This window comes from Punica granatum, chromosome 7 (assembly GCF_007655135.1).
Source record: "Punica granatum isolate Tunisia-2019 chromosome 7, ASM765513v2, whole genome shotgun sequence".
Classification (NCBI taxonomy): Eukaryota; Viridiplantae; Streptophyta; class Magnoliopsida; order Myrtales; family Lythraceae; genus Punica; species Punica granatum.
In genome coordinates, this window is record NC_045133.1 from 9,611,268 (window position 1) to 9,627,713 (window position 16,446).

Sequence of the window (16,446 nt, forward strand, 5' to 3'; positions counted from 1 at the left end):
CTGAAGCATACATACATTTATGGCTGGGCCTCTTTGAAAACCTCGAGCTCCCTTAATCGAGCTGCATTGTTAGCTGGTTCCCAGTTATGCTCTCTTTGGAAATGGCAAGAACATTGACCTTTGGAAAAATTGTTGGTTGAACAAGGCGTCGCTTCGAAATAGCATTTCAGGTCCACTTCAGGCAAGAGTTTCTGATAGTCTTAAACTAAATGGTTTATGGAATCTAGACGGTTTATCTTTCTCCCTCACTCCCTAATAATGTGTTACCGATATCTTTCTCCCTCCCTCATAATGTATAAAAATTACATATAAAATCACAAAGTATTACTTTAGCATCAAATCTAGCTCCATGATAGTCACGTGCCGCTTGGAAGTTCAAAAAATAATGGGTAAATGACGTAAACTGAACTTTCTACTTTTTCTCAATTATAGCATGAAATAAAATAACAATTAAAAAAATAAGAAAATAAATAAACTTTAGGAATCCGAGTTTCCCTCGATAACTTTGCTGAAAAACCTTATTTAAGTAAATGTACAAGATATTGCTCTCGTAATTTTAGAAGATCGATCACTAAATGTTATTCCTTCTACGAACAAGTGTGCTTCCTAAATCTCGAATTTATATTCTCCTCCTCACACGATTGAAATTGTTTACCAATCAGCTAACACACCTTTTTTTTTCTCGGGTTATGATGGAGGCCCTTGGGCTTTATATGGTAAAACAGAAATCCTAATTAACATCTAATAAAGAAATCCGAGTAACTCCACTTGACTATCAAAGATGAAACTTCTCAATTAACATGCGAGAATGTGCATCACTGCGTTGCGTCATCTTTGATTTTATTGTGTGTTTTGACATGTTCTGATAATTCAAATTCTAAGATAAAAATAAATGCTGAACGGCGTTTCTCTGGGCTCGAACCTGCATCCTTCGCGCTCATAACTCAAAATGCGGTATAAAAGGGGCCTAAACTTTACGACTGCTAGCAAATAGAGCCATAACCGCTATCAATAACTGCCCTCCTGCCACTACCTCGTCTCTCAACAGAGGTATGAAACTCAGTTATTATGGCGATTGGAAAAACCTACAAATAGGAGTGGGAGTCCCATTCTGCAATCTCATCGTTGCTTTCGCACTCCACTTGACAAGGGTAACATCACTTCTCGTCAATTATATATGAAACACATTCGCTAATTTTATCTTGTTCGTAAAACTATCAATATCGGAGACATATACATAAACTATTGACGCTATTGAATCGAGAAAAGGATAACTTTGTAATTCTTTAATAAAAGAAATTACAAACTAACTATCATCAATTCTGATTTTGTCTTCCATGTTACATGACCAATTGGCTCCTCTTGCCTTCAACGGTCTTCTTGGCCTTAAAAGTTCCATTCCTGAAAAGATTTCATCTCAATCTTCTTCAAGCCACCAACAAGAACAGGTACTCCGTTATCTCGTCTACAAAAATGAGTACCTGCTCCGTGTTAATTCCCCTTGAATTCTTTGAAGACAGTCCCATTGTATCTGCCAATATCTTTCCTTTTGGACTAAACAGCCCAAGAGGCTTGTTTCTCTCATGTCTCAAACACAAGTTCCCTGAAACAAGGACCGATCTTCATTTGCAGCGCCCGGAACTCCTCATTTCAGGGCCCTAGGTCATCCCTCTCAAGACTGTCAAGCTATTCAATATATAGAGAATGAGGCTACTCACGGAAACTTTGAGATTATTACGTACCTCAAAAATGGACGCCCCTTGTAGCTCGGATATGCATTGAATGCCCATGTTAGCTCGCCTTCTTAAAGGGTACAAGTACACAACTTAGAGCCATCTTATCAATGTGCTTGGGCAGAGTCCGGACTGCCAGCCCGTGACACACTAGTCTATCGAGGCAAAGTATTGGTCATTCGAGAAGCTCCCTCAGTATCTAAAAGGTGAGATGCTACTAATTATAGAACTTCCCCTTCTTGCCCCTTGCTTTCCAACTCCAAGTTCTCTAACATTCCATATATATCCTCCCATTTCTCATGGGACCGATCAGCTACTTGAAACTCATTCATTGTCCCGTTAATCTCCACCCAACTGCATCCTAGGTTTTTCTTCAAGCACTTGTCCCTCAAAAACCTCCTCATCTTAGCAACTTCCTCCCACTTCCCGGAGGCTGCATAAACATTTGATAACAGAACATAGTTCCCCGCATTCTCAGGCTCCATTCCTATCAGCTTTTCAGCTGCTAACTCTGCTAGTTGAGTCTCTGAGTGGGCCCTACAGGCACTCAGCAACGGTCCCCACACCCGAGCATCGGGCTCAAAAGGCATGGAGCTTATGAGCTCCTTTGCCTCACTGATTCTCCCTGAACGGCCCAAGAGATCCACCATGCTGGCATAGTGTTCTTGGCCCGGCACAAGCCCGTAAGCTGTGGTCATATCCCTAAAATGCTCCTTCCCTTCTTCCACTCGCCCTGAATTTACACAGGCTGTGAGCAGCCCAAGGAAGGTCATGTGGTCGGGACTCAGCTCTGATCGCTTCATTCTATCATACAGATCAAAACACTCGGGCCAGTTCCCGTGCCTAGCATATGCACTAATCATGGCGTTCCATGAAATTACATCTTTGCAGCTGCCGATGTCTTCCTCCCCATCAAAAAGCTCCTTTGCGATATCTATAGACCCGCACTTTGCGTAGCTAACAAGAATGGCAGTCCTAACTGATGGAAGTGACACGAGACCTGACTTTATTGTATAGCTGTGGAGATACCTCACTTGTTCCAAGGCTCCGATGTTCACATATGCAGGCAAGATGTTGATAACTGTCACAAAATCAACTTCCACTCCCTCTGATCTCATCTTCGAGAAGAGAGACAGAGCATCCAGAGCTTGATCGTTTGCTACATACCCTTTAATCATAGTGCTCCAAGAAACCTCAGTCTTCTTTTCTGCCAACACATCGAAGACCTTTAGAGCATAGTCCAAGTGATTACATTCACAGTACATGCCAATCATAGAGTTATCAACCGAGACTTGATAGCCTAAGCAATTCCTAATAATGTAGGTGTGCAATTCTTTTCCGTGGTTAATGGATTTCAGCTGCGAAACTGCAGGAACAAAAGCCATCACAGTAAATAAATCGGGCCGAAGCCTCGATCCAACCATTGAGCGCAATAGATCCATGGATTTCTTTGGGTAACCTTTTTGTGTAAAAGCTGATATGGTGATATTCCACACGACGCAATTCCTGTCAGGCATTTTATCAAACAACAACTGGACGCTGTCTAGACTTCCCAGTTTTGCGTACACGTACAGCAGAGCAGTATTCACCGACAGATTTCCACTTAAACCGCTGACAACAGCGAGCGAATGAACAAGTCTGCCCCGTCCCAATGAGCTCGAATCAACACAAGACCTCAACAAGTTGACTACACTGCCGGAATCGATCCTGGCACCCGCCGCCCTCATTCTGCTGAAAATGCTAAATACAGCCTCAGGATTTCCACTCCGAGAAGCATCATAAATTAAAGAATTCCAATCGTTCTTGAGACCCCTGATGGGGCTTATATCGACATCAACTTGCTCGACGATGCCGAGACGACCCCAGTTTCTGTACATTTCCAGCAAACCCGTGGCGACAGAGTCAGTCGAATCAAGACCCAATTTCATTAGCTGCCCATGAATTCCCATCCCACTTCCAACATCCGACAAGCAAGAACACGAATGCAACACAAAAGGGTATGAACCTTCGTCCAATAACATCCCGTTCTGCACCAATTCTCGGTAAAGCAGAAGGATTCTCTCAAATTCACCGCTTTTTGGCAAATTCCTTATCATGGCACCATAAATATTAGCACTTGGGCTACCGATGATCGACCCGAAGACCTTCTCGGAGGTCTCGAGGAGGCCGAGGCTGGCGTAGCAGTTGATGAGCTCGGAACAGACAGATGGGTTCTGGTGAAGGCCATGGAGGATGAACCTGGTGTGGACCTGCTGGAGGTGTTTTGGGCTGGTGCAGAGGTTAAAGAGGGAGGTGAGAGTGGTGAGCTGCCTCGGTTGGGCGACGGGATAGCGCAGAGGAAGAAGAAGACGACGATGACGACCAAGAAGAAGAAGAAAGGGAGGGAAAGATGACCGTTGGAAATGGAGCATCGGTGCTTTGAAGACTCACGGAGCTTTGCGCCGTCTCTTACAGTGATTTTAAGGAGTCATGAGCCATAAAGGCCCTGAACTTTGGGCGCGGGTGCAATATTGTCCCCCTCAATATATCATTTTCTTTTAGGCAAATTACGCATATCCATGATTTCACTTTGTTTTTTTAAATCTATCATATATTTTTAAAATTAATAAAAATATCTCATGATTTACATTTTTTCCAAATTTATCCCACCGTTATATCTTCCGTCAACATTTAACGGTATTGTCACTACAGCCCTTTACCTGGAATAGATTTGAGAAAAAAATTAAAACCATGGAATATATTTGAAGCGTACTTACGTTTCATTAACGGAAAATATAACACCGGGATATATTTGAAAAAAATGTAATCGATATGATATTTTTGATAATTTTAAAAGCATATGATAGATTTGAAAAAAACGGTGAAATAATTGGATATATGGGTAAAACCCCTTTTTTTTTTCAAATCAATTCATCCCCTCAAATTAGAGGATGAATTTGCGTTTTATTTCTTAGAGGATGAATTTTGGCAACTCGTCCCCGCTTAGTGTGATTTCGGCAAATCACGGTTCTACTAAACTCTATTCAATTTTGAAGGGAAAAAAATGAGTTAGATTTTGGTTTTTGTTTTCTTTTTTACTTTTAGTAAATTTATTATATTATCAAAATATAAATGATAAGAAACAATAGGAAAAAAAAAGGGGAACAAGTTCTGGGTGCTAGTTCCAATTCCGATTTTTGAGTACCCTATATATTGGAACCGAAAGCGGAACCGTTTTTTACCGGTTCCTTAAATTATTATCCGAACCCTATTCAATTTCTAATTGGATCTACTCAGTTTAGGGTTCAAACCGGTTCCGGGTATATCCGGTATCTATGCATAGTCCTACTCTATGAGCACACCAATTTTGGGTTCTCTTAGTACTTTTTTTTCGATTACAAGAGAAGCCCATGACCTAGTGTATTGAAATATAAATCATAAATATCTAATAAAGGGGCACAGGTAGTCCCACTGGGTATCGAATCTGAGACATCTTGGTCACCAGGTGAGTGGTGCACCATTGTGCTATTTGTTCTCTTGATGGTTCTCTTAGTACTTTATGCGGAGAATTACAATTTATAGATAATCAAAGTTAGAAATAATAATAAATGCCATAAAAGAAGAGATAGAAATTCTAATTTTGTCACAATATTGGTAACTGTACAAAGCTGTGATTCTCGAAGAAATCGATTGCTGTAAAGACAATTTTGTTGCGGCCTCTGTAGTCTAATGACATAAAAATTTAAGATTGAAAACAACATGTTAGAGACCCGACATTGATGCTTCATTTCGAGCTTTCTTTTGCTAAAATAGCAAAGCCATGATTCAAAAAGTAAAAGGATCTTCGAGGGTATTATGTCTTCAAAACAAAATTTGCATTAGTTATAATAGAGAAAAACGGCTCAAAGTTGGCGATCAATGATAATTTTCTGACGTTTTTGCTCTCGTCCCTTTATATGTTTAGACTCTAGAGGATGTAAGAAATCTATACAGAACTCAATTTCGCAAAGCAGTTTAAGAGTTATTGCTTTGTAGAGCTCCCCATATTGTGACAAAATTCAAATTTCGATCTTTTTTTTTTTTGGAAGTCATTTTGTATTATTTCCAACTTCCAGTTATTCTAATTGGTTACTCTTTGTACAAGTCTTCCAAAGACACTAAAGACATCCCAGTCGAAGGTCTGAGCAGAGAGAGCAACGTAGGAAAAGAATAAGACGCAAAATGACATTTTTACCCCCTTATGGTAGACGAAAAAGTGTCCGGTTGCACTAGATGTGAGGGCGCACTTCGCTTACTTTTCGCTTAGGTCGGAAGCACTGTGCAAACTTTCAAGGTTGAGGGGAAATTCTCAACTGCCCCCAAAAATCGGGTACATTTTCTGAAAGTTTGCTCTTATTCTGTTCCATGCATAATTTCAACTTTTAAGAAGTATTTGTTTTTCTTTCCACTCAATGACTTATTATAAGACTTCTCACATTTTAAATGAAATTTAAATTTCAATACTGTTTCAAAAAGGAGAAGACATGATAAGGATAAATTCCATACTAGTTGTGTTTAGAAGTCTCTCAGGGAGGGAGAGGAGAGGAGACTGGAGGGGAGGGGAGGGGAGGGGCAGTGAGGAGAAGGAAGGAGAAGAGAGAAGAGGAAATGGAGGGAAATAAGAGGCGAGTTGTCTCCTTTATTCGAGAGTAATTAACAAGGGAGATGAGAGGAGAGAAGAAGATGGGAGTGAAGAGAAGAGAATATTAGTGTAATTTTTTTAAAAGAATATAATATAAGAAAGTTAAGTAGAAGAGAGTTTAAAACAACATATTAGTTCTTCCAATTCCTCAATTTCAAGGATTAGAAATTCCTTAATAATGCAGAAAAATGGAGGGGAGTCTCTCCCTTCCTCTTCCTCCTTCCTCAAGCAACTTTCCCAAACAAGGGAGAGCACACTCCCTCCAATTGCCTCTTGGAAATAATGTCATAATTATTGCAAGGAGTTACTCCATTAAAACATACATATGTGGGAGTAAATAATAGAGAAAATAGATTTTTGGTCATCAACCTTTCGCACTTTTGGCCATAGGGAAAAGACACTACTTCCCTTGCCGAACACTTGATAAAAAAGTTAAATAGAAGAGCTTTGAAAATTGTAATCATAAATGATCTATGAAAAAACAAGAAAAGAATATTAAGAATTATTGCCCCTATGGGCCTGCATCACAAAGAAGAAATATTAATAAAGTAAGGAACTGACAAAAGGAAACACCCATATATATAAGCATAAGCTTCTCATACCTTATGAACAAATCAAAACTTGCAATTCTCCTAAGGGATAAAAGCAAGAAGAGTAACAAAAGAAGAGGGATGGGCACGGCTTCTCATAATTATATCAAGAAGATTATTATCGTTGCAATTGGGATATTCTCTATTGGCAGTGGGGTAATTTTTGTTAACGGTAAGCTTGATACGACCATTAAGAGCACCATTTGCAGTGCCGATAAATATGATAATGATCACGGTACTTATGACCGTGGCATGAGGTTTGTTCTGGGTCGTTTGACAACCGACACATCACACGTCGGTTACGACTACTACATCGCCTCTCCAGGGCCACCAATATATGATTATGTGTATGCTCGTGGAGTTTGCGAGGATAAATTGACGCAAGAATACTGCGATTCATGTATGCGTGTTGCTGTTGCCAACGTGGTCAACTACTGTTACATGAGCACAGGGGCCCAAATTCAACTTGGAGACTGTTACGTGAGGTATGAGGATTATCCTTTTGATCATTAAAAGATTAGGTAAGTCTTATAAATTTCTTATGCGCAGTAAGTTTTGTACCAGCGTTCGACGGAAGAGCGTCAGTTAGACATCAAAATGATATACCCACAATTTATATTCATCTGTCAAATAAAAGACTTGCGTACTTCATTTGACGGAGCACTTCCCTCCTTATCAAGAAGCAAGCAGTACAAATCATGCAGGATCTATATGCGTGCTCCAGGGTCCAGGACATGAATCTCCAATGGTTGCTTGAGTCTGCAATTACTACGCCGGTTCATCAACTGGTTACCCTCTCAATGAGTATGCTTCACGATTACATGTCGTTTTCTCTATTAGCGGGCGAGATGACCAGTATCACGTCTGAGAAATGGTTCACTCAATTGAGATAATTCATATCAGAACTCCCTCTATGTAGGAAACGACAAATTATTTGTGAGTCCACTGCTAAAGTAACACTTTGGACGCCCACGCTCCAAACAAGTTCTAGAACTGGCTAACATACACCGTAATTCAAGCATCTCCGATATCAAGATTCCAATGTTGCTCAAATCCATTTTTCTTTTTGCCTCTTAGATTTCTGGGAGGTAAAAATTTGTATCTATAGGTAGAGATTTTGGAACCAACTAGAGGATGCAATGTTTTTTTTTATTTTCAAAGAAACGCATTTTCAGTAACATCCTTCAATTGATTTCAACTTACACTCAATAATGCGTTACGAGTCTCAAGTAGTGTTTGACAAATTAAGTGCTTAAAAATTAAACACTAAGTTAGTTAAGGGAATAAATGTATAAGATGAGGATAGGAATGATAATGATGAGAAAATATTTTGTGAGAAAAAAAGAGTATTCATAAGCGAAAATGACTTGTTTCGTTAAATCAAACTTTTATTTTACTCTAAGATTGAATAGATTAGACCACTATCTTTCATGTTCTCTCTGTCCTATACATTTTTTTCGTATGACTAACCTGTAATTAATTCTTAAGCAGATATTTCATTAACTTATAGACAAACACAACCTAGCATTGACTAGTTCAGTAATTTACAGCTCCCTAGTAAGGATGCACGAACGGGCATGAAGGGTCGCCCCAAACTATCTCCTCCCAACACGCCCTTTTCTTCCCCGTCAAACCCTCTGGCCCAGCCCCAATCCCACTACCACTCGAGCCCAATTTAATTATATTTAATTTAAATAATTATTTAATAATTAGCAATAAATTATTTGTATGAACTAACAATTATAAAAGCTATGATAAGCTATTAATTTTATGTTAATAAATATAATTAATAAATTTAAATTTGGAGTGATTAATTTCCAAGATCAATTAGTGCTTCCATGCAGTTACATACCCGCGCAGTGCCGAGGCTGTACCTAGTATTTGGAAAGCCTCCTAATCCCAACTCCCAGTGGTACTTTAAGCCAGTGCTTTTGGGATATGGCCCATTGTGGTACAAGTACTAATTTACAGTAGATAACATTATCATTTTCTACAGTAAATGGAGTTAGGTGATCATTTCTTTGTAATACCAACTAAATAAGTAGACATATAGGAGATTCTGTTGTAAATTTATAAAGGTCGATTGTGACTTGTGAGAGGAAATATGTATGGAGTGACTCGAAGAAATATGTTAAATTAATTCTCAATAACATTATCAATGTTTCGAACGAGATATGAATAGGAGTTCGCGTGGGATATGAAGCGGAGTTCGTATGAAAGAATAATAATTGGTCAAAATTTATTGCACAACTAATAGATAACTTGGTGCTGCAGCACTATAGTTCCAGTGCTGCAGCACCGAAATTGCTATTGATTTCTAGATTAGTCAATGTCGCAGCACCAAAACCGATGTTGCAGCATGGCGGCGGTTACCATGTTTCAGTTCAGTCAGCACTGCAGCACTGGCAGCGATTACCATTTAAAAGTTGTGAACGTTGGCTGTAAGGACATGACTGTTCGAAAGAACACAACTACTCCTATTATAAATAAACTTTTGAGGGATGAACAAACATAACGACAAAACATCAAATACATTTTTTTCCAGTACTCTTAAGAGAAGTCTCAAGGAGAGATCTATGTTCTTGTCACATGAAGATCTCCATGGTCGTGTTGTATCCTAGAGGTGATATTGCAACCAAGGTTCCTGCGATAAACTCTTCGTAGTGGGAGCGATAATCACCTTAAGGAACGTGATCTTCATGCTTTTGACCACACTTTTCGATCTACTCTCCGATCCTCTTCTTCAACAATCTTAAGGTGATTATGGCAATGGAGACCGGATTGGAAACCGCTTTCAAGATGATGAACCAGTCATCAAGTTGGATCAATTTGATGGGACGAACTATTCTCATTAGAAGGACAAGATGATGTTCTTTCTCATTACATGGACGATTTCCTATGTGCTAGATCCATCTCTACCGGATGTTCCTACCCCGCAAGACAATGACACCGAAATCCTCGAAGGAGATTTGACAAGGGCTTGAAAATAAGTACAAAATTGAGAAGCAAGGTGCAGATAAATTTATGATGATGAAGTTCTTTGACTTTAAAATGGCAGATCATTTGTTTGTGATGGACCAAGTGCACGATTTACTCGCGCTTGTGTCCAAATTAAAAGATGCGAAAGTGGATGTTTTTGAATCAATGCAAGTGGGAACAATAATTGAGAAGTTGCCTTCTGATTGGCATGATTACAAAAATAAACTGTTGCACACCACCAAAGAGTTCACTGTAGAGTGGATTCTTAAAAATCTGTGAATTGAGGAGTAAACTCGCAATTTCCAGAGGAAAAGCAACGAAACCTCTAACTCTAAAGTGAATTTGGTATCTTCGGGAAATAACTCCCACAAGTCGAAGAAAAAGAGAAAGTTTTCTGAGGTCGACAACAGTGAACCCAACAAAAGCAATGACAATAATTCCAAGAAGAAGAAAGGATTGACATGCTATCACTGTTCCAAGAAAGGTCATCTTAAAAGGGATCAGATTCTTGGAGGCAAAGAGAGGGCAAAATGGCAACAATAATAATGTCAACAATGTCGAACAAGACATGGAGGAAATTGTTGCTATGATTTCTCAAGTGCATATTAGCATGATAAGTGAAGTCCATATGGCCGGAATGAAATCCTCAGACTGGTGGTATGATTTAAGCGCATTCGTTCATGTCGGCAAAGACAAATCTCAATTCAAGGAGCTAGTAGACACTGTCGAAAATGATATTGCGATGATGAGAAATCAAGATACTGCAAAAGTTCTCAGCAAACGAACTATAGAACTTCAATTTACTTCCAGGAAGCAATTATGCTTGTTAATGTACTATATGTCTCGGAAATTTGAAAGAATCTAGTTTTCGCTTCTCTATTGTCTAAAAAATGTGCCATGGCTATGTTAGAATCCAACAAGTTGATATTGTCTAAGAATGAGACTTTTGTTGGGAAATGGTACTGTTGTGATGAGATGTTTAAGTTATGTATGTGCTATAATAATAATGTAATAATCTCATTTCCGCTTGTATTGTTGATTTATCTTTCACACTTTGGCATAATAGACTAGCGCATGTTATTTTCGGATCATTAAAGTTTATGCCAAAGAATAGATCAATTTCTTGTGATAAGTTTGATGATAAAAAATGTGAAATTCGTATTTAAGCAAAAATGACAAGAAAACCATTTCTTAAGTCTGAAGGAGATAACAAGTTACTTGAATTAATTCATTAAGATATTTGTGATCTAAATGGTATGTTAACTAGAGGAGGAAATAGATACTTTATTACATTCATTGACAACTTTATTTGTGAAGCATGAGGATGTTGAACGGATGATATACTACCAAGATCCATTGCATCTTTGCTGCTTGGGATATCATGTGCTTACAGATTTCATCTAGGGCAGCTGAGAGTAAAAAAGGCCCTAACTCATGAATGATAAATTATACCATTTCACGCTTGAAGAAGAGCTTCGTAATACTTGTGCTGAAGATGGGTTCTCCATGTTTGAGTCGAGAACTAAAGGTGGTATACATTTGTTTATTTGATGAAACATAAAAATCAGGATTTGAAATGTTTAAAGATTTCAAATCATCTGTTAAAAATCAAATCGGGAAGAAAATTAAAATTTTGAGGAGTGATAGAGGTGGAGAGTATTTCTCCATGGAGTTTTCTTCATTTTGTGAAAAATGTAATTATTCATCAAACAAGTGCTCCATATACTCCTAAACAAAATGGTCTAGTAGAAAAAAAAATCAAACACTGGTGGGCTATGACTGTAAATGCAAATCTTCCAATAAATTTGTGGGGCGAGGCTCTTCTCACTACTTTTTATGTGCACAATCGAATCCTTCCAAGGAAATCAAAAGTTTCTACTTATGAATTATGAAGAGCGAGAAAACCTAACCTAAGTTATCTTAGAGTATGGGGATGTCTAGCATACTATAAAGTTCTGGATTCTATAAGAACAAAGTTAGGACCGAAAGCTCTAAGAAGTGTTTTTGTGGGTTATGCAGAAAATTTGAAGGTATACATGCTTTTGGATTTAGATTCAAATGTAATTGTCGAATCAACGTATGTGGAATTCTTAAAATATAAATTTATTAACTCTGAGTCACATCACGATGTGTAACCCAATGATCCTAACCTAGAAGCTCCACTCAGGAAAAGAAAAATCCTCGAATCTTCTAGTGAAACAAGGAGAAGCAAGAGGGAAAGGAAAGAAAAAAGTTTGAATCCAGATTTTGTATCTCTTGATTCTATAATTTTTCTTGTTGAAGGCGATAAAAATTCAGTAACAAATAAATACCAATCTACTTAAATTCAAATGATTATCCAACGACTTTGAGGGAGGCATTAGCATCAAGAGATCCGACCTTTTAGAAAGAGGTAATTAACGAAGAAATAGATTGAATGTTGTCTAATAAAACTTGAACATTAGTTGAATTGCCTCTCGAGTCAAAGCCTATTAGATGTAAGTAGGTGTTTAGGAGAAAGTTTAATTTTGATGGATCCATTCGTACTTTTAAGGCTAGATTGGTCGCTCAAGGATTTAGACAGAAAGAAGGAATGGATTACTTTGAATGCATCGATAGCTCGGATGATATCCATTAGAGTGTTGTTTGCATTAACATATATATACCAGTTGGAAATGCACCAAATGAATGTGAAAACAATCTTTTTGAATGGTGATTTGGATAAAGAAGTCTATATGGATCAACCGAAAGGTTTTATTTTGTTTGGAAATAAAAAGAAAGTTTGCAAGTTAAATAAGTCCTTGTACGGACTGAAACAAGTACCAAAACAATGGCATGAAAAATTTGATTTGGTTATTTTATCAAATGGTTTTAGGTATAACGCTGCTGATAAATGTGTTTACTTTGAGTTCACTAAGGACTACGGAGTGATTATATGGCTATATGCAAATGATTTGCTTATATTTGGTACTAACATGAAGGACATAGAGACAACTAAGAAGTGTCTAATTTCAAAGATTCAAATAAAGAATCATGGAGAAGTAAACACTATTTTGGGGACTAAAGCTAGGAAACATAATGGGGGTTATTCCCTTTGTAAAAGCAAATATATAGAGAAATTATTGAGCAAATATAAGCATTTGGGAATCAACGAAGCAAATACCCCATTTAATGTCTCATGTAAATTAATAATTAATGAGGGTCGGTCAACTTCTTAGTTGGAATATGCAAATATTATAGGAAGTTTAAAGTATGCAATCCATTACACAAGCCTTGATATAGCATTTGCGGTTTGCAAACTTTCAAGGTTTACGAGTAACCCAGGTAACACACATTGAAAGGCCATTGGGTGGGTACTTGGTTATTTGAAAAGAACCATGAATATATGACTTTTCTATGGTAATTTTCCAACGGTATTGGAAGGATACACTAATTCTAGTTGGATAACTAGTGCTAATAATGATAAGTCAATGTCTAGATGGGTGTTCACCCTAAGAGGTGGGGCAGTGTCATAGGCATTGAAGAAATAGACGTGTATTATGCATTCGACAATGGAATTAGAGTTTGTAGATCTTGCTGCAGCGTGTAAAGAAGCAGAATGGCTGAGGAATTTATTATTTGATATTGAGTTGTGGCCACAACCAATGTTGGCCATCTCATTGAATTGTGACAGCGAAGTTACAATGTCTAGGGCGTTAAGCAAGATCTATAATGAAAAAAATCTAGACGTATAAGCCTAAAACAAGCATATATTAGGCAGTTACTGTCCGATGGGGTAATCACAATCGTGTATGTTAGATCATGTAGGAATTTGACGGATTCGTTTATAAAGGGTCTTGGAAGAGACATGATAAGATCTACCTCGGATGGAATGGGATAAAAACCCATATTTTGAAGGGTCACTGGTAATGGGAACTCGACCTTTTCTCGAGCACTACAACTTGTTTAAAAGTTTAATGGGTAATATCAAGCTACCAACACGTGACTGGATTGACTGTTATGGTTAAGGAAGGATGAGTAGATGTACACCTAGTGAGATTGAAATAATTTTTTTACCTCAGTAATAGGGGCGTAACCCATGAACGTCACCTATATGGACATTGGAAGTGGTGCTGCTTCTAGGAAAAGTTGTGCTTTACTTTTGTAAATGTTCATGAAAACTAGAATGAAGCACATGGCCAGGAAAGTGCTAAGTATAATTTAGGGTAAAAAGCAGCAACCTCCCTCGAGGTTTGGTGAAATTGCACTCACCCCCATTTGTTAGATAAATATGCACAAAACGCCGTTTGACCATTTTGACCAAACGGAAGTTAAACAAATGTTAGCCTCCACTTCTTTTATTCAGTCTCTGGGAGTAAATTTCCTGGCAAAAACAAAATAACATCTTTTTGAGATCAATAAAATGCAATTACAACAAAAGAAAAATAGTCATAACAAAAGTAATTTTTTACTTATAAAAAATATACAGTTATAACAAAAAATAATTGAGTCAATACGAGAAATGCTAATCATAGAAATTCAACTGAAAAACAAACTCCATCAAATGCATCATTCCAAACATAGTCAACACGAGATCAGCAAAATGCAGTCATAACAGACACCCTAAAATATCAAACATAAATTAGAAACCATATTGGATGGTGGTCGATCATAATACAGTCATAACAAAAGTTCCCAATCCAAAATTCTTGGCTTAGAAAGTACGTTCATCTACAACTCCATTAGTTTCTCGAAACATGTCCCTAATCCAAATCCACGTGAACTCCCGATAAGTTTCCTGCATTCAACAAAGAAAGAAACTGATCTTAGGGCCCAAATATAATGGTTTTGGTCTGGGACTTTTCCACTGGATCACCGATACATCATAAGTATTTAGGAACGAAAATGTGAATTTTACTCATTCATAAAAGTGCTCAAGCCAACAAACAAGCAATAAATGGAGTTAGAGTTATCAACTTTTAGCTTAAGTAGACCTATTACATTTGCTCACAGCTTTTCCCTTTCCTCTATCATTTGCCTTGAACATTCTACCTGCACTTGAAACTTGACTCTATACATGTGGGCCACATAAGTTTGTCTCAGTATGCTCTTGAATTATGACATCGGCTATTCTACCCTCTCACATTAAATATATACAACCAAGCACTAGATAAGTATATAAATTATTAAGAATATAAAACATTATAAAGAACATCAAAATAAATTAGAACCATTCTCGCAGATCCTCTTCTGGTAGCTACTGGGGCTCTTTGACAAGTTAATTTATTATGCTCGAATTGCTTGCAAGTGCCACATCGAACTGTTGCAAATCTTTTAGTAGCAGGTGCTTCACTAGGATCTCTTGTTCTACTCTTTCTAGGTCTCCCAAGAAGTCTCTTTAGAGGCGGAGGGACTACAACATTCATGTTTGGTATTGGGTGAACAATATGTCTTCAGATAATAGCCCTTAGTGTAAGTTAGATCAGAGTAATCATCCAACTTAGCCCTTATGTAGACAATACAGAATATAGCATCCTTACAGGGTAATCCTAAAACCGCTTAATACTTGCACGGGCATGTTCTTTTGTTTAATTCTACGAGATATCTTCGACAATTGTCGCTCACGAGAAATTCCACCAGTCCAGCAGGAGCTACATTGCATCTATTAGTCCTATTATTCAAAAAATCAAGCTTCTTCAAGACTTTAGGAGTCCAACTATGCTCCCACACATAACCTTCCTCATACCTCTCGTTCGTTTTTCCCATTAACTTAACAACAAATGAGTCAAGTAAATTCAACACAGGCTCGCCTCTTAGCAGTCCAACCCACTGGTTAAAACTCTCCAACACATTATTTGTGATATGGTCACTCTTAACCTGAGGATCAAAGGCATGCCTTGACCACGTTATATGAGGTATATCTACTAGCTACTTGAATGCTTCTTCTTTCACAGCCTTAATATCAGCAATTGCTTCTTTAAATTCCCATTCACAATATGCATTTACATCCTTCCGAAATAAGTCTCCAAGCAACTTATTAGAACAACTTGCTTTGAAATTATTGTAAAGATGTCTGCAACACCATCTATGTTGGGTCAGGGAATATTTCAGCTATTGCTTGGTCAAGGCCCTATACATAAACAATTACTAATTACTAATTAAATAAGTAGTCGATCTAGTAAAATGAGGTTACATATATTAAATAAAGGTTTTGGAGATTATCTATCACTTTTCTAAAACTAGTACCTTTTGTCTGTCTGTCATAAAGACCAAGGGCTTGTTCTTCATTTGAGCGTCGATCATTGTTTCTAGATTCTCCAAAAAGAAAGTCCATCTATTCGTATTTTCTACTTCCACTATAGCAAATGCTAGCGGGAAAGTTCCATTATTCCCATCAAGTGAAACAACGGCAAGCAACACTCCTCCAAAACTTTCCTTGAGGTGACAACCATCCATCCCTATTAATACAGCTCATATGAATTAGTAGCATTCATCAAATATGTTTACAACTTAATTTAAAAAAGAA

At 37.7% G+C, this 16,446-nt stretch overlaps 2 protein-coding genes across 2 annotated transcripts; one reads left to right on the plus strand and one right to left on the minus strand.

Moving 5' to 3' along the window:
* Nucleotides 1-1,142: 1,142 nt before the first annotated feature.
* LOC116212776 (pentatricopeptide repeat-containing protein At1g06140, mitochondrial-like) lies at nucleotides 1,143-4,222 on the minus strand. Its single transcript, XM_031547463.1, has 2 exons — nucleotides 1,743-4,222; nucleotides 1,143-1,658 (listed from the first exon to the last, which is right to left on the minus strand). Exon 1 carries the CDS (start codon nucleotides 4,142-4,144, stop codon nucleotides 1,955-1,957), a length of 2,190 nt encoding a protein of 729 aa, XP_031403323.1. The 5' UTR covers nucleotides 4,145-4,222; the 3' UTR covers nucleotides 1,143-1,658; nucleotides 1,743-1,954.
* A 2,842-nt stretch (nucleotides 4,223-7,064) lies between these two features.
* LOC116214378 (antifungal protein ginkbilobin-like protein) lies at nucleotides 7,065-7,496 on the plus strand. The gene has a single exon (XM_031549794.1). The coding sequence runs from the start codon at nucleotides 7,065-7,067 to the stop codon at nucleotides 7,494-7,496; it is 432 nt and encodes a 143-aa protein (XP_031405654.1).
* The last annotated feature ends 8,950 nt before the right edge of the window (nucleotides 7,497-16,446 follow it).

Excerpts from the sequence above, each read along its gene's own strand:
- LOC116212776 (XM_031547463.1), bottom strand. The coding sequence starts at position 4,144 with ATGCTCCATTTCCAACGGTCATCTTTCCCTCCCTTTCTTCTTCTTCTT.
- LOC116214378 (XM_031549794.1), top strand. The coding sequence starts at position 7,065 with ATGGGCACGGCTTCTCATAATTATATCAAGAAGATTATTATCGTTGCA.